A 23,107-nucleotide genomic window follows, 5' to 3' on the forward strand; every position below is an offset into this window, starting at 1 on the left:
TCCTGCGTCACAGCAGTGAGAAGCTCCTGAAGCCAGCCAGAGCCAACTGCACTACCAGGTTGGCCCCTCCTGGGCAACGGCCACCCGCCTGTGACTCCCAAGCCTCCCCTGGTCTGTCAGAACAGAGGGGGAAGGAGATAGGAGAAGGCTCGGGAGTTGCGGGCGGGCAGTCGTTGCCCAGTTTTTAAAAAGCTCTGTGCATTTATGTTTCTTACGGTGTGAAAGAAGGGCTTTGCACGTTTTTTATACAATATGCTTGGGGCCAGGGTCTTTGCCTCACCCGCTACTGACTCCCTGTTGCTACTCAGCGTCCAAAAAAAAAGTGTCCCCAGATCATTGGAAAAAAACTGGTAACCGTAACCTGGGCTCCTTGATGGAAGGGCAGCAACAAAGGCCAATCTTTGACTAGAGACAAGTTGGCTGCAAGTGATCGGCTGGTCCCTGCCTGCCTGTTGGGCACAACCAGAGTCCTTGGCAGGGGCCCAAACCCTTGGAGGAACATCCCCTCACTTGTCGGCCAACGTCATCTTCAAGTAAGTTGACTTGCCCTCATACCACTCTACTTTCCACACCCCAGGCAAAGAGGGGCCCGGACTTGAATTCAACCTCGTGTTTGATTTCAGCTAAATTTTTGCAGTTTACTGGAAAAGTCATGTCCTAATCAATGAGGCAGAAGGCCTTCCTGGAATCGGAGCTGCTTCTGCCTTCTTTTTGCATTTCGTGTGCTGCTGTTGGGGTTCACTTGCAAAGTGGGAGGTTTATGCAGCCTTCCCCAAGCAGGTGCCCTCCAGATGTTGTTGAATGACAACTTCCATCAGCCCCAGTGTCATGGCCCATCATCCAGCCCGGACACTGAGGTCCAGCACCGAGGGCCTTCTGGCAGTTCCCTCGCTGCAAGAAGTGAGGTTACAGGGAACCAGGGAGAGGGTCTTCTCAGTAGTGGCACCTGCCCTGTGGAACACCCTCCCAGCAATGTCAAGGCAATAAACAACTATTTTACTTTTAAAAGACAACTGAAGGCGGCCCTGTTTAGGGAAGTTTTTAATGTCTGACGCTGTATTGTTTTTAATATTCGGTTGGAAGTTGCCCAGAGTGGCTGGGGAAACCCAGCCTGATGGGCGGGGTATAAATAAAAAAATATTATTATTATTATTATTATTATTATTATTATTATTATTGGCATGTGTCCTGGCTGGAGCTGATGTTGTAATGGGCTACAAGGGTATCTGGAAGGCACTGGGTTGGGGGAAGCTGCTGTAACCTCTTTCACTCCAACAGCGGGTCTAATTTGCAAAGGCAAAAGCAGAGTTAATTGATTAAATCAGGCAGCCTTCTGAGCTTAGCGCAAGGAAAAAGGGATGAGTGTTGGCTGGAGGAGCCCGGAAAGTCCATAGCTCAGTGGCAGAGGACCTGTGCTCTGCAGGCAGAAATCCCAAGTTCAATCCCCAGTGGCACCTTAATGAGAAACTTAGTCTCAGGTTTGTGGGTTTGGGCCCCACGTTGAACAAAATGATTCCTGCATTGCCAGGGGTTGGACTTGATGACCCTTGCGGAGTAGTCCCTTCCAACTCTGCAATTCTATAATTTTATCTCTAGGCAGGGCTGGGGGGAAACTCCCTTTCTGAAACGCTGGATTGTCGCTGCCTATCAGTACAGTGGTACCTCGGGTTAAGTACTTAATTCGTTCCGGAGGTCCGTACTTAACCTGAAACTGTTCTTAACCTGAAGCACCACTTTAGCTAATGGGGCCTCCTGCTGCCGCAGCGCCGCCAGAGCATGATTTCTGTTCTTATCCTGAAGCAAAGTTCTTAATCTGAAGCACTATTTCTGGGTTAGCGGAGTCTGTAACCTGAAGTGTATGTAACCTGAAGCGTATGTAACCCGAGGTACCACTGTATATACAAAGCTAGATGGAGCAAAGTCCTGACTCAGGATACAGCAGTTTCCTATGGTATTTTTTTAATGAGTCAGTCCACGACACCTGCGGAGCAGCAGCAAACCTGCGGGATCGCTGGACCTAACTGGGGAAAAGGCCACTCATCTTCATGCCAGGAATCGAATATTGTGGCCCGTACCGGTGGCCAGCAAACAGCCCCCGAGGAGAGGAAAGCTGCCTCGGCCGGGATGGGTCGCTGGATGGGGGAGCTTTGCCAGGACGGAGAAGGCAGGGAGCAGGTTGCTCCTGAAGCAGCTGCCGACCACCCTTTCCCTCCACCTGGCGGAGAAAGGCGAGAACTGCCAGGCTTTTCAAAAATCCCTTCAGCGGAGAGTCCATGCCGGAGTTGGGTCCTCTTTGGGACCGGCCTTGGGCGGTCCAGTGCGGGGCATCGCTCCCCATCTATCAGCCAGGGGGAGAGAAGGGGCCCGATCCAAGCGCAGCAGTGCCCCGTCCTTATCACCACGGCGAAAAACGAGGCTTCCCAAGCGCGCCTCGCGGGGGTTTCTCACGCACCTTCTCAGTGCCGGTGCCAGGCTATTTTGCGCCCTAGGCAAGGCTGTTTGCACAAATTGCTAACTTCCATTTTCATGAAAGGGTTTACTGTAGAGGTTTTGTGTACTGCACACAACTTTCCCACCCCACCCCCCCCGTCGGTCATATGCTTACAGACGTAAGCATCCTTTAAAAATTGTGAGGTGCAAAAATGAGGATCTGTCTTGACTGTTGTAACATGTAACAGCACTGAAAGAAACACAAGCACAAAGTCCAGCCTTATTTGAGCTTAATGGAGCTGGTGCACAATGGACCCTTTAAGGGCCTTTTAAAATTGAAATTATCTAAAAATGTGAGGTTCTGGACATTAGGACATCTCAAATAGGTGAGGACAAGGGGTGCAAGGCATCCCAAAGGGAGGGGGTGGAGAGAGAAGAGAACCCTGTGTCAAAGTAAGGGGACCTCACCAGGTATACCATCAAAAGCCCTGAATAACAGGATCAAGACAGACAGCACAAATCATTTTGAACCACCTTGTGAATTTGTGATGTTAAAATTTAAATCTGATGTTAAGAATTTAAATCTCTTAAAAGGTTCAGTTTCCGAATCTTTTTTTTTTTTCCCTTTGCAAATTTTGCCACCTATTCAGGCTACGTGCTGATGCTTGGGCACGTTCAATAGATCTAGGTAGTCGCCTCTTGGACTGCCTGTGTGAAACTGATAAGATGAGCAGAGCGAAAAGAGACGGGGGGGGGGGGACTGTTCCGACCCGGAAACTAGGCGTTGCACGTGCCACTCTACACTGTTAAGAAGTCTAGGAGCTCGTTCTCTGCGCGCGGGTCTGTCTCGCTGCGTCACTTTAGTGCACCCGCGGCGGTAGTCCCTAAGGGGAGGGGCGTGCTGGGGCGTTGGTGACGCGTTTGACTTGCGCCCTGCCTGGCGGCAGACGGAGCGGAGAGGCGGTGGGATTGAAATGCCGGAGGAGGGAGGAGGTGAGCGGCAGCGGCGGCGGCGGCTGGCCTCGCTGGGGAGGCGGAGGAGAGGCCCGGCACGTTGTCGCAAAAGCTATGAGAGGCAGGCCCTGAGCTGCCTCTTCTTTTGGTTAGGGTTACTCGGGAGAAAGTCCCGCCGTGGCCCAGAGGAGCTCAAGTCCCTTCGGTCGGCGCAGGCTGAGCAGCCTCACCGCTTCCCTCCTGGCGGGCTTGGCGCCCTGGAGGCCTCTCCGCGCCTAAGGCGGCGGCTAAACGGCAGAAAGTCTTTCGAAAGTGGTGTTTGCTTACTTGAGATATTTATATGCTGCTGTTTGCATTTTTTTGGCTTAAGGGCTAGGACACGAATGCCATCAGAGCAGCTTACAAAAATCAGTACTGCATTAAGTACTAATATTAATATAACATATTACCAGGAAGCAGCTTCTTAATACATACATATATATATATATATATATATATATACACACACATACACACACACACACACACACACTATATACTATATATACACACACAACCCAGACATACCATACGAGGGAAAAGGAATGTGAGGGAGAAGGGGGGGGGAGAAGCAAGCTCAAGCACAAGGTTTTAAAAACTGCAGCCACCACTAGTGGTGTTTCAGGCTGCCTTGCTTTCGCTAAAGAGTAGCCACTCTTGTGAAGCACCCCGCCTCCAGTGTTATAAACTGATGTATGAAAGCTAGGAGCTAAACAGCACCTTAAACCTAGGTTAGGAGTGCAACAACAGAATGTTTAGGTGCTTTTTTAAGAGGATATTTTCTCCAGTCTTCAGAGAGTGGCTGGAAGTGGGGAGGAAGAGAAAGGTCCTCCTTTCCTTCCACTCTGCAGTTTTAATCTGAAATCATAGGTGCAGCACTGTGCCCAGACCTTGGAAGCTGCTCACGCTAATGAAATTCCTTGTCACAAAACACACCTAGAACAATGGGAGTCTCAAACGCTGCCCACCTTGTCAGATCCAAGCGCAGGTGGCAACATCCAGGGCAGTGCCTGCCACACACTCTTCCTTTCAGACAGGGTAACTTGTTGGCAGTCAGAATCCTCACATGAGGGGCTTTGATGGCCTTAATGTTTGAGCCACCCCAGAGCACTCTTCTCTCTCACACACACCCAGTTACATCCAGGAGCAGAGCTGGTGATAACATTCAGGTCAGGAGGCTGAGGCATCTCCAGCTATGCAGCATATAATAAATGGTATCAACCAACAAGGCTGAGGTTCCAGTTTGAGGCCTTTCTTTCTCTCCTCTTAGCAGCTTGCTGAAATGACACCACCATTTGGCCACATCCGAGGCACAGAGATGACTGCCCATCACTTTCCTCAGCACAGTTACCTCTTGGTAAGTAAGGGGGTTTCACAGCAGTTGATTTCTGTACTGTTTTGCCTTGAGTTTCAGAGCTGCTTTTGCATATTGGAAGGGTGGAGACTTGGGAAAGGGGCTCCTCCTGCTGGTTTTTGGCAAACTCATATCAGTATTGTGGATAGACCAGGGCCTGGGTTCTTCACATCTCAGTTTGATCAGGTTGGGAATGACCTGTTCACAAGTGACTGATCAAGGGTTTGTTGCTTTGTCTGAGGTAGATTTATTTTCTCTTCTGTTTAAAACAGGATAGCTTAAAGGCTGACTGTCTGAACAAGCCTTTCGCCCAGAGGTGCCATGATCTTGTGACTGTCATTGAAGATTTTCCTGCCAAGGTAGAAGGCTCATTACTTGTTCAGGCCTATAATATTTCCTTGTTGTTCTGCTCTGGTGTGTATTGGCCTTCTCTGATAAAATATATATTCTGTCAGGGTAGGGCAGACTGCCCTGTTCACTCCTGCCTAATGGAGAGAAAACATGAAAGAACCCAGAGCAACCTCACATGTAAATACAGACACAACTACAAGTCAAACTGTCAAACTGTCAAACTGAAATAGAGAGAAACTGACTAGAGGAATTCACCTTCATATTGCTGATATCTGCTTGTCAGGTTTTGTCCAATGTTTCCACTACCTGTCCGTCTTGGGTCTCCTGGGAATAGTAAATTTGGCGCAGATTTGTTTCTAGACAGAAAATGCCTTCTGTGGTTTGGAGCCCCTGGGAAGTCTTTGAGTCAAACAATGTGTATCTTTGTTTTGAGCTTTTCTGTTCTCTTTCCTTGGAAGGAACTTCATGCCATCTTTCCCTGGCTGGTGGAGAGCATCTTTGGCAGCTTAGATGGCATTATATTAGGTTGGAACCTCCGCTGTTTACAAGGAAGGGCAAACCCTACTGAGTACAACATTGCCTTGGACTTTCTTGATGCTGGGTAAACCTCTTTATTCAGGAGGGTGGTGGAAAGAGCTCTGATGTGGCTCCAAAGGTTACCCCCCGTCCTTCTGAATGTTTTCTCTCTTGCTGCTTTTTTTGGTAGAGGCCCAATGATGAAGTTGGTTTACAAGCTCCAAGCTGAAGAGTACAGATACGATTTCTCTGTCTCCTACCTTCCTGTAAGTATCTGGGAAAGGAGGTGATAAGATCCACACTACCACTTTGAATCCAGGATAAAATAGGCAGTTTAAGTTCCTAATCCTTTATGCGGAAGTCCCACTATTTCATATGAACGTGTTCAGATTAAAATGGTAAGTTTGAAACCTTTTCCGCTCTCTGTGGCACACAGATTCTGCCTGTTCCTCAGCTTCCTGAGCAGTGGGAGCTGAAGCCTTAAACTCTTGGGCTACAACAGAGCAGAAGGGGGAGGATTAGGGCTCCAGAAGTGGCTGTTGGCTTTCCACACCACAGATCTCAGGGGGGCAAATGTTTGTACACCTTAAGGGCTGTTTCAATCATAAGGCCTGTATTTTGTGTCTTAATTATGCCATTGTTCTTTTCAGGGCCCAGTGAAAGCCTCAATACAAGAGCGGATTTTACCAGAATGTTCTTTGTACCACAACAAAGTCCAGTTTCCTCCATCTGGAGGCCTGAGCTTGAACTTGGCCCTTAGTATCCTTTGGGCAATAAGCCCAGAATCGTTTCTCTTCACGTTGTGTGTGTGTTTGGGGCGGGGCACAAATCATGCAGTAGTTCAGTGATGCCAAACAGTCGGTGGTGAGAGGGAGACCATCCTGATTCTTGCAGCTTTCCAGCATGATTTCTTTGTCCTCCTCTTAGCAAGGCCCTGGATGGAAGTTGCGTTCCCTTCTCCCAAAACACATGAGAAGGGGCCAGCAGCTGCACATTCCACTCCAACTTTACAAAACCCTTGCCACACAAGCTGCTCCAAGGCGATTGCATATGAGTGGCTCCTCCAGGTGAAGATAAATTGCATGGAAAGCCCGTGGTCTGCCAGCTCTTAGAAGGCTGGGGAACAAGCGGATTGTTACACTCCCACCAGTTTTCCCACCATTGTGGAGGGAAGTCATTTTGGTTCCTTGCATGGCTGCAGCCTGCAAACTCTGATCTTTCTCAGTGTCTATCTTGGATTTCTCCCTTAGATGTTTTTCCTTCTGTTTTAGCTGCATTTTTAAGTGTCTTGCCATCTTGATAAAGTATTTAACAAGAAGGGCACTCCCACCTTCACACCCAAATCCTGAGAATCCTGACTATTGACACTTTGTTGGATAGTCTTGAATGGCAAGACTTGATGCTTCTTCATGTTTTCTGTTGGACTTTATCCTTGACTCTGCTGCCAGATCCCTTTGAATATTACATGTTTTACTTTGCATTAAGCCTAATTACACCAAAGGTAAAGAAAAAGGCAGCTGCTTCTTTCACAATGCACTGCCTACTGTTTGCTATGCAAATGAGATGAGAAGTTGCAGCATAGTTTCGTGCCTCTTGTGGTTTATCCCTTGTTGACCCACCTCTCCCTCCCCCTCCACACTTCCCATGAGGTTTGGTGGTATAAAGTCAATATTTGTATAAATAGCTTCTTAATGTGCTTGAAATACTCTGCCTGTTGGTCTTTCCCTTGGCACTGAAGTGTGCTTAACAGTTCCAGCTTGTCACCTGAATGCTTTGCTCTAAGAAGAGAGTGGCAGGGTGTAGGGTTGCTAAACAAGTGGGGAGAGGGGGACTGAGCCCTGCAGAATTGCCCCTTCCTAGCAGGTCCTCACTGCCTCTGTTGTTGAACTCTCACTGTAGCATGTTGTGTACCAGGCTCATTTCTCACAAAACGGCAGAGAGGGTGGTAAAATCGGTATGGACCATGCCAGGCTGTTGGTGGGAGCTACTGTCATAGAGGAATGCTCCTCCAGAGGAAAACAGAGGAGGAGCCTGGCATAGTGTAATAGAAAATTAAGCTTTTGAGTAGCTTGAATTTTTTAGGCTTACCCATAAAGTTCTCTATTTCAGTTGATACCATAAGAGGAATGACTTGGGATTCTCTCTCTCTCCTCCTCTGTGTTTCAGAACATCTCCACGGCCTATCATATCAGCATGTCCAACAGTGCTTACTTTGTCCTAGTGGATCGGTACTTGAAGTGGTTCCTGCCCACAGAAGGGATTGTCCTTCCACCCCCCTCCTCTTCCGATGCAGGAGGGGCCGTCCCATCACCTGCTCCCCGGTGAGTACTTATCCTAGTTTTCCAGATTATAGGTTCACGGTGTACAAAGATGGTAGCAGGAGTCATCTCTGTATCCCAGCCAACAGTATAGCTCTGCTCCTGCAATGAAGCTTTGAGTAGCTGAATTCTAAATTTTTATCCAAAATGGAGACCAAACCCAATTTTGGGGACGGGGAAAAAATAAAAATATGCTGTTCTACACTGATGGAGGCCGTAGTGCAGATTTTGCCCTGCTCCACTTTGTCCTTAGGACCCAATCCTGACTACTCCCTCTACTATCCTGTTTGGGTGACCCTTTCTGGGGTTTTTTAACTTGTGTCTTTTCTTTCTCCTCCCCTCTAGATCTCCTGCAATGTCGTTCAGCTCCTATGGGATGCATCCAGCAAGCCTTCTGAAAAGACATGTTGCTCACCAGACTTCGGTGAATGCAGACCCTGCTTCCCAGGAGATCTGGAGATCGGAAACCATGCTTCAGGTGTGCCCAAGAGGGAAGGAGGCTGTGGTGCAGCGGCTACTCTGCCTGGCTGTTGCTGCAAGCTCTTCGGGGATGTTGTGTTAGCTCAGCAGGGTGGGGGACAGGCAATTGTGGAATACCAGGCCTACTTCTGGGCAGGGCCTGAGCAACTGGGGAAACACACCTATAAGAAAACGAAGAATTTGCTTTGCCTGTGGGAGAGGGGGAGCCTGCCTCCCTCCCAAGTGTTGCTGGGTTACAGCTCCCCATCTCCATCACCTTTGGACATGTGGGCTGCGGGGAGTTAGAATCCAACAATATCTGGAAGGTTACAGAGGTGTATCTGATTAAATGGTTTTTTCTGAGGGGTTCAAAGAATCAAAAAGAGTTTTTGGGGTGGGCTTTCATTGCAGTTACCTGCCTTTTAGTACCTTTCTGCTGTTTTCCTGCCCCTGCCCCAGAATCCCAAGCTCTGGAGATCCCTAATCTGGGGGGGAAAACAAGTCAGCTAGCACAAACGTACCTGACCACTTGGTTTCTTGAACTTGCCACGTCCAACACTGATTGAGCTATGTCTTGAAACAGCTTCAGACCAGACCCCAGGAGCAGAAATCACTCCAAAGGCCGGCTCTGGCTACTGCTGTACAGTGGTGCCCCGCAAGACGAATGCCTCGCAAGACGAAAAACCCGCTAGATGAAAGGGTTTTCCGTTTTTCGATGCGCTTCGCAAGACGGATTTCCCTATGGTCTTGCTTTGCAAGACGAAAAAGTCTTGCGAGTCTTGCGATTTTTTCACTTTCCCCCCCTTTTTCTAAGCCACTAAGCCGCTAATAGCCTTTTAGCCGCTAAGCCTTTAATAGCCGCTAATCCGCTAAGCCGCTAATAGGGTTGCTTCGCAAGACGAAAAAACCACTAGATGAAGAGACTCGCGGAACGGATTATTTTCGTCTTGCGAGGCACCACTGTAGTAGGTTCTTTGGTCCTATTCAGGCAGGTGAACAAGTTCTTCTCTTCCTAGGTTTTTGTTGAAATGTGGCTTCATCATTACTCCCTGGACATGTACCAGAAAATGCAGTCCCCTCACATCAAGGTAAGGAGCTGAGCTTGGGCATCTCTTGCTTGCTGGCCTGCCAGTTTGAGGGGCTGCAGGGAAAAGCAACTGCTGCTGCCTGGCTCTGTTCTCTGCTTAATGACAAGAGCTGCTGAGTGAGGAGAGGCTGTTGGCACTTAAATAAAAGCAAGTTAGGGTTGAAGTGGGTTTCTTTGATACATCAGCACTCGAGAGAGGAGTTCCAGTCAATGGAGAATGGCTTTGCTTTATGCCAAAGCTGAGGGAAGCTCGATTCCCGCAGATGCCGCTTGCATGTCTTGGAATGTCTGTGTTGTTCGAGTTAGAAATAGTGAAAACTGCCTGAGAGGAAAGACATGAATTTGGTAGGCAGTTTTTGGCGGGCCCTAATTATGATGCTAGGGAAAGTTCTCAGCAAACACTGCTCTCCAGTGCAACTTTTTATTGAACTTTTGTCATTTACAAAAACATGTAGACACTGAAAAAACAGATAAGCAATAAAAAAAAAAAAGCGGGGGGAGCAATACAGAGCTGCAGAATGAAATAACAATAGCAAACCAGTATACCAAATGACAATCTACTTCACTGAATATCAGATGGTATTTAAACATTGGTGGACCTCTGTGGGTGAAGGTTCTCTGCCTGCAGGCTGGGAGCTGTAAAGGGTCATCCCTAAACCTTAGCTTTTTTTGCTTGAGGGATATATGTTGAACTTGATAATGTTTACTGTGGTTGTTGCAAGAACTCAGTAGGTCAGGCAGGGGTCAGCAAACTTTTTCAGCAGTCCACTGTCCCTCTGACCTTGGGGGGGCGGACTATATTTTCAAAAAACAAAAACACAAATTCCTATGCCCCACAAATAAACCAGAGATGCATTTTAAATAAAAGCACACATTCTACTCATGTAAAAACACGCTGATTCCCGGACCATCCATGGGCCAGATTTAGAAGGCAATTGGGCCAGATCCGGCCCCCGGGCCTTAGTTTGCCTACCCATGGTTTAGTATTACTCTAATGCTAACCTGGAGTTTCTTGAATAGAGAACGTGGCGCAGATTGGGGATTCTTCTGGTACACCACCCACCCACCTCTCTGCCTGAGTTGATAGAGACCATCTCTGATTTCGTGTTGGGATAGTTTCAACTTCCGTGGTAGTTCAGGACTTTGTGGCTGCCATGGGGGCTGCCCCAGCATATCTTCACCCCAACATGAGTATCAGCAGGACAAACCCTTGATCAGGCAGAGGGATGGTAATCTTGAGTGTAAGAGAATCAACATCTTTCCTCTTGTTGTGGTTGGATCATTTCCCATTGAGGTGTGGACTTTCTGCTCTGCAAGTGTGGGGAGACCTGGAGGTGAATGGATACATAATTCCAGAGGCCTCAGGTGGATATTTCTGCTGGTGTGCCTGGATCTCAGGAGAGCCTGGCTGTGGGGTGCTGAGCTCTTCTTCTCCCAGGTGGCCAAAATGGGGGTGCAGGTGGTTATGCAAGAAAGGGCTTCTGTTATGCTCACATGTCCCCTGAAATGCAGTCTTGTCAGAACTAGGTGAAGAACTTTCTGTTTTCCCAGGACTTCCACTTTCCTTTTTTAAACCCAAGTTTTAGTGCTTTGTAGATACTTGGTTTCTTTATCGCAGGTTTTATTCTGGTGGTGTTTTAAAATTTGTTTCTGATTTTATGTGCTATGCTTTGCATTTTCCTTTCTGTATTCCACCCAGAGAACTTTTTCTTCCATTGGTGGTGTAAAAATGTTGCAAGTAAATAAAAACACCCTTGTATTGCCAGCGGTGGTGGTGGGGTGGGGTTTGAGGGCTTGCTTTAGTTAGGATTTGAACTGAAAACATCACACTTTCCTTTCTGAATGCGGTGGCATCAGATCTTACTTAATTTTACTGCATTTCTAGACGCACACATACACACATCCTTCACCCTAAAGTCTTGGGAATATATGTGAGTAAAATCACTTTAAAAGTCAAGCCACCAGCCCCAAACAGTCATATGTTAATCAACTGCACCTGTCATCTTCTGAAGCAGCCAAGTATTTCTGAGTGTGTATGACATTGTATACAGTTAACTCCACTTCTTCTTTCCCCGAAAATGCCCGTCTTTTCTCTCCTCCCCCAGTCTCATGCTCACTTGCCATCCTGTTTGTGTTTCTCCACATGCTGTTGCAGGGAGGGAGGCGTGTGGCATCATTGTTGGTTGTGTGTATTCTGTTTGCATCCCATATTTTAATATCTGTGACACTTTCTAGCGCCAGCTGCTACTGTGCTGCATTTCTAAATTTGAGAGTCCAGGGCCAGAGATCCAGGAAAAGCAGGGCCTGGGGATCAGCCTATTTAGATCCAGATTTGCCATGTATACATACACTTTGTTTTGGCTTTCCCTCTCTTGTGGCAAAAACGGCCTTCCCTCTCTCCATCCTCCCCTAACTGATCAGCTTTGGAGGCTGACTTGAATATTTTCTCTTAATGTTTTCATAGGGAATCATGAGTTCCAGGCCCACAGTTGCATATTCTGCAGTGCAGGGAGGGGGGATGTTTGCATTGGAGCCTTTGCTCCCAGTGGCTTGAAATCCTTGGTGTTTGTTTACCAGGCTACGTGCCCTTGATTCGTTGCATCCTCTCCTGCAGCTGATTTGCAGCAGGTGCAGGTGCAGGTGCAGGACTCCTTGTGTGGCTGCTTTGCCAGAGCCCAGTGGCGTTTGTTTGTGGACACACACACAGAAGGCCACAAACACTATGCAAAAGCTGATTGGAAAAGTCCTGGTAAATCTTGATACTCATAACTGTGACTTGGGTTTCCTAGAATCCATTTCTTGACGTTAAATTTTAACTGTTGCTGAAAAGTCTTGATACACCTCCACAGTTCCAGGAGCCAAAATGCATGTAAGAACTGCCTTGCTGGGTAGAGAGAAGTCCCAGCTTCTCTCCAGTTTTGCCATTTTGAGCCAAACACTTCTGATAAGCCCACGATCCAGGAGCCCCCAGCCCTGCCTGCCTAATACCTCTCTGCTCTCCCTCGCTGCCAAAACACCTTGGCGTTTGGGTTCCAGAGAAGAGCTTGCAGCCTGAAAATGTTTGCGCAACGTGAGAAAGGGGGGAGGGGGCAGACTTTGCTTGAGGCTATTTTGCGCCAAAGATGTGTTGCTGCTGTTGTGTGTCCCTCTTCACATTGCCTGCATTTGTCATTCATTTGTGACTCATTCTTGGGTTTTGCTTTTTGTTTTTTTCCTTGTCCCCCCTTCTTCCTGGGCTCATTCTCACTGGTTGTTTTTTCCTGTTTCTTTCCATTTTTGTGTTTGCCTCTTCTACCCTTCCTGCCCCCCCCCCTTTTGTGTTGTGTCTCTCAGCTGGAGGTTCTCCAATACCGGCTCAGTATCTCCAGTGCCCACCGCAGTAATCCTGCCCAATCCAGCTTCCAGGCCCTCCACACATACCAAGTATTTTCAGTTTTCTTTTCTTTCTTTCTCCCTCCCCCCCCCCCCATTTCATTTTATTTGTCTAGAAATTAAAAAGAAAAGATCCTTCCTACAGTTTGCAGTGTGGTGTGGGCAGACATTGGAGGTGTGGAAAAGTACATTCTGTGGGGCTGCTGTTGTAAAGAGGATTTTGAGAGTGACGTGGGCCTACTCCTGTGGGCCTATTATTTCCCAGGGAGCACAGAAAACAATGCCAAGTCCAGGTGATGGATATTCCCAAAGCTCGCTCATTCCCCCACTTCCTTACCCTAGGCAGCAACAACCTCCTGCGATGCTCCACCCACACAAGGAGGGGGAAATGTATCGGGCTTCTCCTTTCTATGTAGTTGCCAGAGTCTGGTGACTTTGAGTGTGTCAGAAGCTGCCACAGCATTGCTAGGAAAGGAGCATGTCCAGTTATATCAGCTGGTCACGAGCTTGAGCGCAAAAGCCATTTATCTAGCAGCTTCTCCTCTCTTAACTCCTGAAATGTGCCAGTGGGTGATAACTGGAGAGAAAAGATGAAGCCTTTTAAGGCCCAGCCTAGCTTAGAACCGGTGGGGAACCTATGGAGAACCTCCAGGCTACCTACCAGGTCCATCCTCCCTGACCATTGGCCACATGGACTGCTGGGAATCTCGGCAATATCCGGAGGGTTATAGATGCTGCCCATCCCTGGATTAGGAAGAGCACCGGGGTCTGCTTGCAAGTCTTGGTGAAAGGAGAGGTTTGGAGCACCCCTTTGCCACAGACGTTTGCTTTGCTAACTGGGCTGTGTGCTGCTTTCTCACCTTGCTCCTGTCAATGAAAGAGGAGCTTGGGGACAGCATTAGTCCTGCCTTGATTAAGTGTGCATGTGGGTGTCTTTTTAATAAAAACACATACATACATCATCATAATCCGCTTCCAGTTAAGAGCAGCTGCACAGGGCTGAAAACCCCATAGACAGCTTGAAAGGACTCATTTGGGGGACTGCATGTTTGCAGATCGTAACGAAAATGTGCATGCACAGATCATGGCTGCTGGGATTGGTTCTTTGTTTTCCTTCATCCCTTCAATTCCTTGGTGGTGACGGGGGCCAGTCAAAAAGGCATTGTGTGTGGTGTTCAGCCGTGAAGATCCTGCCTTTATATTATTTTCAAGAGCAGCTTTCTTTCATGATTTAAAAAGTGGTTACAGCATCATCTTAGATGCTGGGAAGTATTAGGAGTTTGCGGTGTTGGGATCACCTCGTGAATCTCCCGAAAAGTGAGATTTTTGGCGCATTAACTCCCATCCCACTGCCTCCTATAAAATGGGCCTCTTCACCGGAATTGTGGAGCAACCAGAAAAAGTGTTCTACACCTCAGGGTTTAAGGTAATAATAATAAGGTAATAAAGACTAGGACCTAGGTGCATGGCTACACCTTGTCCACAGTCATACCAAATATTTTGAGAGGGGAGAAAAATCTTGATCAGCTGGGATTCTCAGTTTAAGCATAGCAAAGCGTTTTTTTCCCTCACTGGAGGGGGAAACATTTAGCTTTTGCAATATTGCTGCCCTGCAAATCCTGTTGTTTGCCATTGTGACTGGGGCTGATGGAAGTCTGAAGTCCGGCCACATTTGGCAGGGCTGTTCCAAGGCATTCTGCTGCCTAAGGTGGAGCAGCAAAGGGGAAGTGCATAGTATGCCACTGCCAGTTCAGACTTCATGAGCTTATTGGTGGAATTGGGGTGTGTGGGTTTTTTTTTTAAACCCCGATATGTGCATCACTTAATGCTGCTTACATTGAAATGCACTTGTCATCCAACTGCCCATTCACCTAGTTTGGAGATATCATTTTGGAGCTCCTAATGATTCCTTTTCGTTTTAACCACCCTGAACAATTCGGTATCATGAACAAACCTTCCTTCCTCACTACTTACCCCTAAACTCAATAGGTATTTTATGAACAAGTTAAAAAGTGCCTGTCCTCCTTCGGGGACCCTGTTTCTTTCATTCCACCATTGGGAGAACTGTCTTAATTCGTTCCCAGTCTCTGCTTCCTGTTCCTTAACCTTTCCTCAGTCCACAAGGGGGTCCTTTCACTTATCCTGTGATTGCAAAGCTTCATTGGCAACATTTGGCTGGTGGGTGGATGCTGCGCTTGTGCTTTCTGCGGGGTGAGCGGTGGCGGCGGATGCCCTGAGTGTGGTCAGGAAGGCAAAATAGTTTGAGCCACTTTGTGAACAGCCCTGGGCAACTTAAGTCAGAACTGTACTGGCATGAGTTGCTCACGCTCTTCTCAGCAGTAGGCGAAATTACCTTCCTACACTCAGGATGGAAGTGTGGGACACACTTCACTTCTGCGATTTGGTTGGCCAGGAACTAAACTAAAGGGTCTGCGGACACCTCTTTGCTCTGCTCTGTAGCGCTTCAGCTCTCTTCGCCTTTTCTCTCCACACCCTCCTCCCTCCTGGCCTTCCTTTCTGGCAGGGAGAGGATTTACTCCTTTTTCCTCTTCTCCTACTCCTCTTCCTCTTGCTTCTGCCTCTGATCCAGGAGTCATTTAAGCCGACGGAGGAGCACGTCTTGGTCATCCGGCTACTCGTGAAGCACCTCCATGCTTTCAGCAACAGCCTGAAGCCGGATCCTGTTTCTCCTTCTGGGCATTCCCACACGGCCAGCCCCCTGGAGGAATTCAAGAGGTAGGTTTGTTCTAGGCTTGTTCAGGTCAGCACCCTGTGCATCAGGGAGTAAGCATGCAGGAGAGGGCCAGCTCTCATGATTTTCCTGTTCCATGAATCCTATCTCTGTTCCCTGAAGAAGAGAATAAAAATCACAGATTCCCTCTCTGGCATAAACCAAGAAACTAAGGACATTTCACAGCCTCCTTTTAAGAACACACACGCATGCATAGAGTGGACACCTCCTGTATGGTACATTGAGCTGGAGAAGCCTCTCTGCTTCCATACCCAAATGTTATTCTTGCCTCCTGCTTTGCTTATCTCGGGGGGACCTCTCATGTGTTTGCAGGATTGTGATTCCCCGGTTTGTTCAGCAAAAACTCTACATATTTCTGCAGCACTGCTTTGGTCACTGGCCCTTGGATGCTTCATTCAGAGCTGTAAGTACCTCCGTTCAACATTTTGTTTTGTGTGGACTGTGCTGAACAGAGGGGAGTGTTAGGGCCAATTTTTTCTAGCATGCAGATTTATATTTTTTTTCCCCCATTCAATGTGATCATCAAACATGTGAGCACAGCATGATTTGCAGATTGTGACCTCTGATGCAGAGTGGCTTGTTCTTGTAAATTTTGGGAATGTGGCCTTTTTTTTAAAAGCAGGATCAGGTTTCTAGTCCTTATAAAGCAAAGGAAAAAGCATGAAAATGTCACGATCTTTTTGCCAAAGGCTTAGAAAGCCAAAAGGTGTCTGGGCTGGCATTCCAGTGGATAAGCATCACCTGGGATTTGTCTGTTGTTGCTTTTATAAAAAAGGCCAACCCTGGTTTTCAAAACTGTTTTGCACCTACACCTCATCACAAGTGCTAAGGGCTGCATGGATAGCATAGGTAAGTCGGCACAGATTGACAAGGAAGCCTTTTTGTGCTAGCCGAAAGACCTGCTCATCACCACCACCACTGTTTCCACTTCTGACTCTGTCATCCCTGTACGTGTTGAGTGGTTGGGAAAGCCAATAGGACAAGGCTCCTGATCCAAATCTTCACAAAGTCCACAAGTTCAGGGGAACTAGTTGCTGAACACAACTGTTCAGTGAAACCAACTGTAATGAAAAACTAAACTTCTTGTCCCAGGTACTGGAGATGTGGCTGAGCTACTTGCAGCCTTGGAGATATGCCCCTGAGAAGCCGCTTCCGAGCACCGAGTTGTCCCTGCCTCGCAGCGTGCCAGAGAAATGGTGAGTGTTAGGATGGTCTGAGTCAATGCAGGTGGAGGGGAAACTCACCAGTTCCTGCAGTAAGCAGGTTGAGAGCCATGTATGACGGTTCCAGGCCAGCCTTCCCCAACCTGGTGCCCCTCCAAATGCTTTGGAATACAAAAGGTCTGATCTGGGCAGTGACTCTTTGCCACTGGTGAGCACTTGTGTCCCTGTTTTGACTTGCGGGTGACTGCAGTGGTTGTGGGTGCCCATGTGGAGAAGCTTTGCTGTAGCAGACTTGTCCCTGATTCCTGCTCTGCCCTTGTTAGTGAAGGTCATCGTCATGGAAGTAAGAAGAGAACCTGTCACCAAAATGAGGAGGCTTCCTAAGCCTCGTCTCCTTAAATTCTTGCCTGCTTGGAATGCACATTCTCCCAATTTGGAGGTGTCTGCAGCATAATCTTGCAGGCCCACCTCACTCAGTGGCAGGGAAAGGGCAGTCCTCTTGCTGGCTATGCAATATGTCTCTTTGTGTTCTTTTAAAAGGGCCTCTTTTGTTCAGGAGAACTTGTTGATGTACACCAAGCTCTTTGTCAGCTTCCTGAACCGAGCTCTCCGCACCGACTTGGTCAGCCCCAAGAATGCCCTGATGGTCTTCAGGGTGGCCAAAGTTTTCGCTCAGCCCAACCTTGCAGAGATGATCCAGAAAGGTAAAACAGAGCACACGAGAAACCTGCCCCCTTTCTGTCTGCCTCAGCAACCTGCCTGTTGCTTTCCCCTTTGCCAAATAGGAAAAGCCATCAGGGTGGACGAGGTGAGAAATCTGGCTGGCTTGGTTGCTTGTCTAAATCCCTTCCGACAAGCTCCGGGTGTGAGAGCCACTGCCACTGACCCAGTGAGAATAGAGGCTTAGAGTCTCCCAAGCCCATATCCTGCATGGCAACCTTTCTCAGCCTGGAGTCCTCGGCATAGTTTAGACTCCAGCCCCAGCATTATACAACCACAGTGTACAATGGGGCTGCGGAAGGCTGCTATATTGCATCATGGTGGCTGACACCTTTGCCTCCTGAGAGCAGCTGATCAGTGGTCATAAGATCAGTGGTCCTTTGGGGCTGCCAGTTCAAGGTGCTAGTAGTAACCTTGCAACAGATTACATAGGGGCAATCATGTAAAAGCTGTTGCTTCCCACCCTCCCTTTACAGGAGAGCAGCTCTTTCTGGAAACAGACCTTGCCCTTCCTCACCGCCAGCACCGCCTCTTCATTAGCCCTTCGTCTCTCGGAGGGAGCTTCCTGTCCTCCCGAGCTCCGACCATCACAGATGCTTCGTTTAAGGTGAAGAGCCATGTCTACGGTCTTGAAGGACAGGACTTCCAATACAAGCAGATGTTTGGGCCGGAAGTCAGGAGCCTGGTAAGCTGCCACTTGTGGTTCTTGTGACATTTTGGGAGGTGTGCCATGGTAGCCTTGCAGGTGCCAAGTCTAACATGTTGCTTAATTGGGAGGTTCGAAAGAGCGGAGATTCTTCCTGACAGGACCTCTGCGAATTGAGCCTTCTCTTACTGGACCATATGGGACGCGGGTGGCGCTGTGGGTTAAACCACAGAGCCTAGGACTTGCCGATCAGAAGGTTGGCGGTTTGAATCCCCGCGACGGGGTGAGCTCTCATTGCTCGGTCCCTGCTCCTGCCAACCTAGCAGTTCGAAAGCACGTCAAAGTGCAAGTAGATAAATAGGTACCACTCCAGCGGGAAGGTAAATGCCGTTTCCGTGCGCTGCTCTGGTTCGCCAGAAGCGGTTTAGTCATGCTGGCCACATGACCCGGAAGCTGTACGCTGGCTCCCTCGGCCAATAAAGCGAGATGAGCGCCGCAACCCCAGAGTCGGTCACGACCGGACCTAATGGTCAGGGGTCCCTTTACCTTTACTGCACCATAGCGACTTCCAGTGATTTGCAAACCAGAAGTCTAGAACCACCAGCATTTATTCTGACGTGTGGTTTGCCTCAGATCTCTTAAGACTCTTGTTTCCCACAATGCTTTCTCTGCCACTTGCTTGCTCGGTCAGGGGAAGCTTTATATTCCTGGGACCTCTGCCTTAGTTGCTTGCCTTGCTGTCTTCCATCAGGTGCTACGGTTGTCCCAGCTCATCGGCCAGGCCCAGCAGACAGCCAAATCCATATCAGACCACTCTGTGGAGGCCACAACTAGCCATTCCTTTCTTTCCTGGTTCCGCTTTGGTTCCACTGACTTGAACGGCTCCTACACAGGCAATGACTTGGACGAAATGGGGCAAGACAGTATTAAAAAGACAGATGAATATTTGGAGAAGGCCCTGGAATACTTTTGTCAGATATTTCGGGTATGGCAACAAAATATATCCCAAATATGTTTATGTGCAATGCAGGGTGGTCTGATTAATTTGTGGATGGGTGACCTTTGCAGGGTCAAGGGCTGTATTCCCTCATGAGATTGGGGGAGGGGGAAGGGGAACCAAAGTCAAGTCTTTTCATTCTCCCTCCATTTATATTGGTATACACAAACAGCACACCCTGAACCTTCAGGCTGCTATGCCGAGGAGCAACAGGAAGTAAGTAATCCTGGCACAATGCATACATGACACAATATTTACCATTCTGGGCATCATGCCATGGTGGCTGGGTCACACGTGTCTGGCTGCCTAAGACCCAGTCATAGAGGGATATTGGAAGTAAGATTTCAGCACTGAACTCCTGTGTTTTTGGGTAGCTCCCTCCTGCTGGCTCTCCCATTTCTTGGTGCAGTAGGGTTGCCGAGGAGACAGCAGATGACCTAAGGATTTCCCTTTTGTACATTTTGCTTTTTTTCTGTGTAGCAACTGCAAATTACTTGAGAGGCAAGCTTTTGGGAAAGTGAGTGTTCATAGAGCAGCCCTTCTTTGAAAATGATAAAAGTATTTTTGTGTGTGATGGTCTTCATTTCGAGGCATCTTGTCTCCACGCCTGGAGGGCTCACAGCTCTCTTTACTTCTGAGAGTTGGCTGCTTTGCTGTCCTAAGAAGTGGTCGGGGCAACCCGTCAGATGGGCCGGGCGCAGATAATAAAATTATTATTAACCTTCAAACTGATCAGAGAAAGTGAGGGACAGAATTTGATCCCTCCCTGTGGTGCAAGCCCCAAGCCTGCCCATCTCTGCACAGTCTTATCTCTGATATGCCACTTTCTGGCCTCAAGTGTTTGAAGTGGCGTAGATGGAGTAAGAGAGAAAATGGAAACAGGCTTACACTGTATGGAGAGATTTCAGCACTTGCTGCTATGTGTTTAGGCTCCTTAGCTGCCAAGATGTGTCAGCTTGGCTTTTTGGTGTGTAGTAATTATATAAACTGATTTTCAAATTGATGTTTGCCAGTTGAACGAAGCCCAGCTGAGCCAGCTGATGTTGAACTGGGGGGCAGCTCAGGATAAGAATGGGAAGAAGCAGCTTCCAGACTGCATTGAGAGTGAAGACGGGCTGATTCTCACACCTCTTGGCAGGTACCAGGTAAGAGTGTGGCTGGCCTGGCTAGTTTTGCTAGGTTGCAGTCAACATTAAATTTTCAATAATCTTGTGAGTAGCTGAAGATTTGAGTCCAGATTAAGAGCCCAAACAACCCTTGTTCAACACTCCTTGGAAGGGTTTTAGAGGCTTAGGCCAACCCCCGGACCCCACCCCAGTAGTGTTAGAGAGTTTTTGTGTTCTTTAATAGAATTCCTCTAAGAGGTACAGTGGTACCTCGAGTTACAAATGCATCAGGTTACAAATGCTTCAGGTTACAAACTCCGCTAACCTGGAAGAGTTACCTCGAGTTGAGAACTTTGCCCCAGGATGAGAACGGAAATCGTGTGCCGGTAGCACAGCAGCAGCAAGAGGCCCCATTAGCGAAAGCACGACTCTAGTTAAGAACAGTTTCAGGTTAAGAACGGACCTCTGGAACGAATTAAATTCGTAACTAGAGATACCACTGTGTAATACATCTTTGATTATTAACTTCAAAAAGAAAAACTGATAAAGAGTCGGATCTAATGGGGTTGAAAAGCAGGCCTGCTGCTGTAACCTTGCCTGAATTCTGCCTGTAGCACCTTTATGACTTAAATGAGTCTGCAATGGCCCAGCCTGTATAGCTCTTAAAATTTTGAAGAGCTGCCACCTTGTAAAAAAAGTCTTGAAGCTCAAAGCCTTTGAAGGGTACAACTTAAAAGTGCAACTGTTCTCCTAGATCATCAATGGCCTACGCAGGTTTGAGGTGGAGTACCAGGGAGATCCTGAGCTTCAGCCCATCCGAAGTTACGAAAGCACCACTCTTGTGAGGCTGCTGTTTCGGCTGTCCTCGGCCATTAATGAACGAGTAAGTGCTGTACAAAATCTCCTTGCTGCTCTTCTGAGTCCGTATGTCCGAAATTCTGCACTCTGGGTGTTCTTTCCACAATGCTTGCCTTCTCCTTTCAGAAGATTGACACCTTTCATTTCAATTTGTTGCTTTTCAAGACAGTTTGCAAGGAACACACTGTAATCATATACCACCATAAACCCTGACACACACACCCAGCAACAGCCCTTCATCTTCTGGATGCCTCCAGATTCTCCCTCCCTTCAGTCTCAGACCTAACAGTAATTGGAGCTGAGGCTTTTTCCTGGTAGTAAAGGAGGAAGCAAGCTGCTTTGGCCCATGAATGGGGCCAGGCTGGTCCTCTCCTTTGTGTGATCATCTTCCTGGAAGATGTAGGATGAAGCCTCCCAGTGGATCTCCTGGTCCAGTGTCAAAGGCTGGAGAATGAATTTCACCCCTTAATGGTATCGGACCCTAGATGTGCTCTGTCCCCAAAGGTATCAGTCCCACTCCAAGAAAGCCAACATTCTCTGCTTGGGGAATTGCTGGTGCTCTTGGCAGCTTTAAACATATATGACAGATGTTATTCTCTACCTTTGGCTTTCCTGAACAGCTGCATTAAAGGGAGCTTCTTTTGACTGCATTCCTAAAGCTGAAAGTGGGTTTGTGTGTTGGGCAGAATAGACTGATTCAGGGCCTTACGAAGAAGACCTCTTAACAAAACCTATCAAGAAGTCGGTCCTTAATTTCTCATCATTCAGACGTAAGTGTTTACCAAACATTCCTTATTTGCATTGACATTTTTTCCTCCATGCTTAGTTTGCAGACCAGATGGAGAGACTCTGTGCCAAAGAGAACTTCCTTGGCAGCTTCTGCCGCTACCATCTCACCAACCCCTCCCTCGTGGAAAAGGCCAGGCACAGCCCACTGAGCCAGCAGAGGCTGGGGCAGATTCAACAGCCAAGGGTCAGCCTTCGGTTTCTGGCAAGCTACAGGACTCTCCTTTCTTTACTCATGGTATACTTCATTGCCTCGTGGTTCTGCATCAGTCCAGTGACCTGTACCTTCCTCCTCCTCCTGGGATACCTTTTCTATGCCACAGTTATGACTCTCCTGACTGAAAAGAGAAAGCCTCATCAACACTAACATTTTACTTTCATTCATTTATTCATATTGCTATAGGAATCCCCTCCCCTAAGGTCAGGGGCTCAGAAAGTAGGCTTTGGATAATTAAGCCACAGGACTTTGATTTGAGCATCTTTTCTTGGGTTCGAAAAATTTAAATATTTTTAATGAAGCGGAACAGATTTGTGAACAGAAGGCTCTACTTTTCTAAAAGCTCTGTCAATCTGTAAATTTTGTTTTGATAAACTTTTTAAAAAACAAGCAAACCACAGGCTCTATAGTGAAGATTTGGGTGGTGGTGGTGGTACAGCAGTGGGATTTGTGAGAATGAATCTGAAACAAGCAGCTTGGCTTAGCAGAAAAAAGTCAAGTGAATGGCAGCTTTTGAGCATCTCACACAAACATGCTGGCACACTTGTTTTACTCCCCATCATTGTAATGGGGCTTAGGCAGAGCATGTACACAATGGGGCTGTGCCCTTTCACTTGAAAGCACGTGCTCAGTGAGGTAGATAACCCTGTGTCTACCCATTGCTTGTATTTTCATAAGTTACTTAAGAACAATCTGGTCAACAATCTCCCTTCCTGCTGTTTTGGGGCCTATTCACAAGTCCAAATAATATTACGGAGATCTTTTGCCTTGAAAATAGATCTCTGTAGTGATGCAAATGCTTTGTCAAACATCTGGTTCCAGTTCAACCCAAACTTTACCAGCAACAGTTCTGCAAGCTGGTGAAGCAGCAACAAGTCATGGAAAGCAGGGGGATTTCTCGAACTCACGTCATGTAAAATTTAAGGTGCTGGTATTTAGATTTCCTAGGAAGCTGAGAGCTTTGAATCTATGCAAGTGGAGG

General features: G+C 47.7%; 1 protein-coding gene across 2 annotated transcripts; it reads left to right on the top strand.

Annotated features, from left to right (window-relative positions):
- Nucleotides 1–3,233: 3,233 nt before the first annotated feature.
- Nucleotides 3,234–22,520, top strand: SMPD4 (sphingomyelin phosphodiesterase 4). 2 transcript variants are annotated; one of them, XM_083717105.1, is made up of 20 exons: nt 3,234–3,423; nt 4,697–4,780; nt 5,050–5,136; nt 5,587–5,729; nt 5,835–5,910; nt 6,295–6,403; nt 7,093–7,145; nt 7,811–7,965; nt 8,308–8,440; nt 9,438–9,509; nt 12,842–12,931; nt 15,471–15,616; nt 15,945–16,035; nt 16,725–16,828; nt 17,336–17,499; nt 17,992–18,200; nt 18,913–19,146; nt 20,172–20,303; nt 21,019–21,147; nt 21,949–22,520. In XM_083717105.1, the coding sequence occupies exons 2-20, from the start codon at nt 4,706–4,708 to the stop codon at nt 22,273–22,275; spliced, it is 2,529 nt and encodes an 842-aa protein (XP_083573231.1). In that variant the 5' UTR covers nt 3,234–3,423; nt 4,697–4,705; the 3' UTR covers nt 22,276–22,520. The 2 variants fall into 2 exon arrangements, with proteins under 2 accessions (XP_083573231.1, XP_083573232.1); XM_083717106.1 differs by lacking the exon at nt 12,842–12,931.
- Nucleotides 22,521–23,107: the final 587 nt, after the last annotated feature.

Source organism: Podarcis gaigeae, assembly GCF_964106915.1.
Source record: "Podarcis gaigeae genome assembly, chromosome: 16".
NCBI lineage: Eukaryota > Metazoa > Chordata > Lepidosauria > Squamata > Lacertidae > Podarcis > Podarcis gaigeae.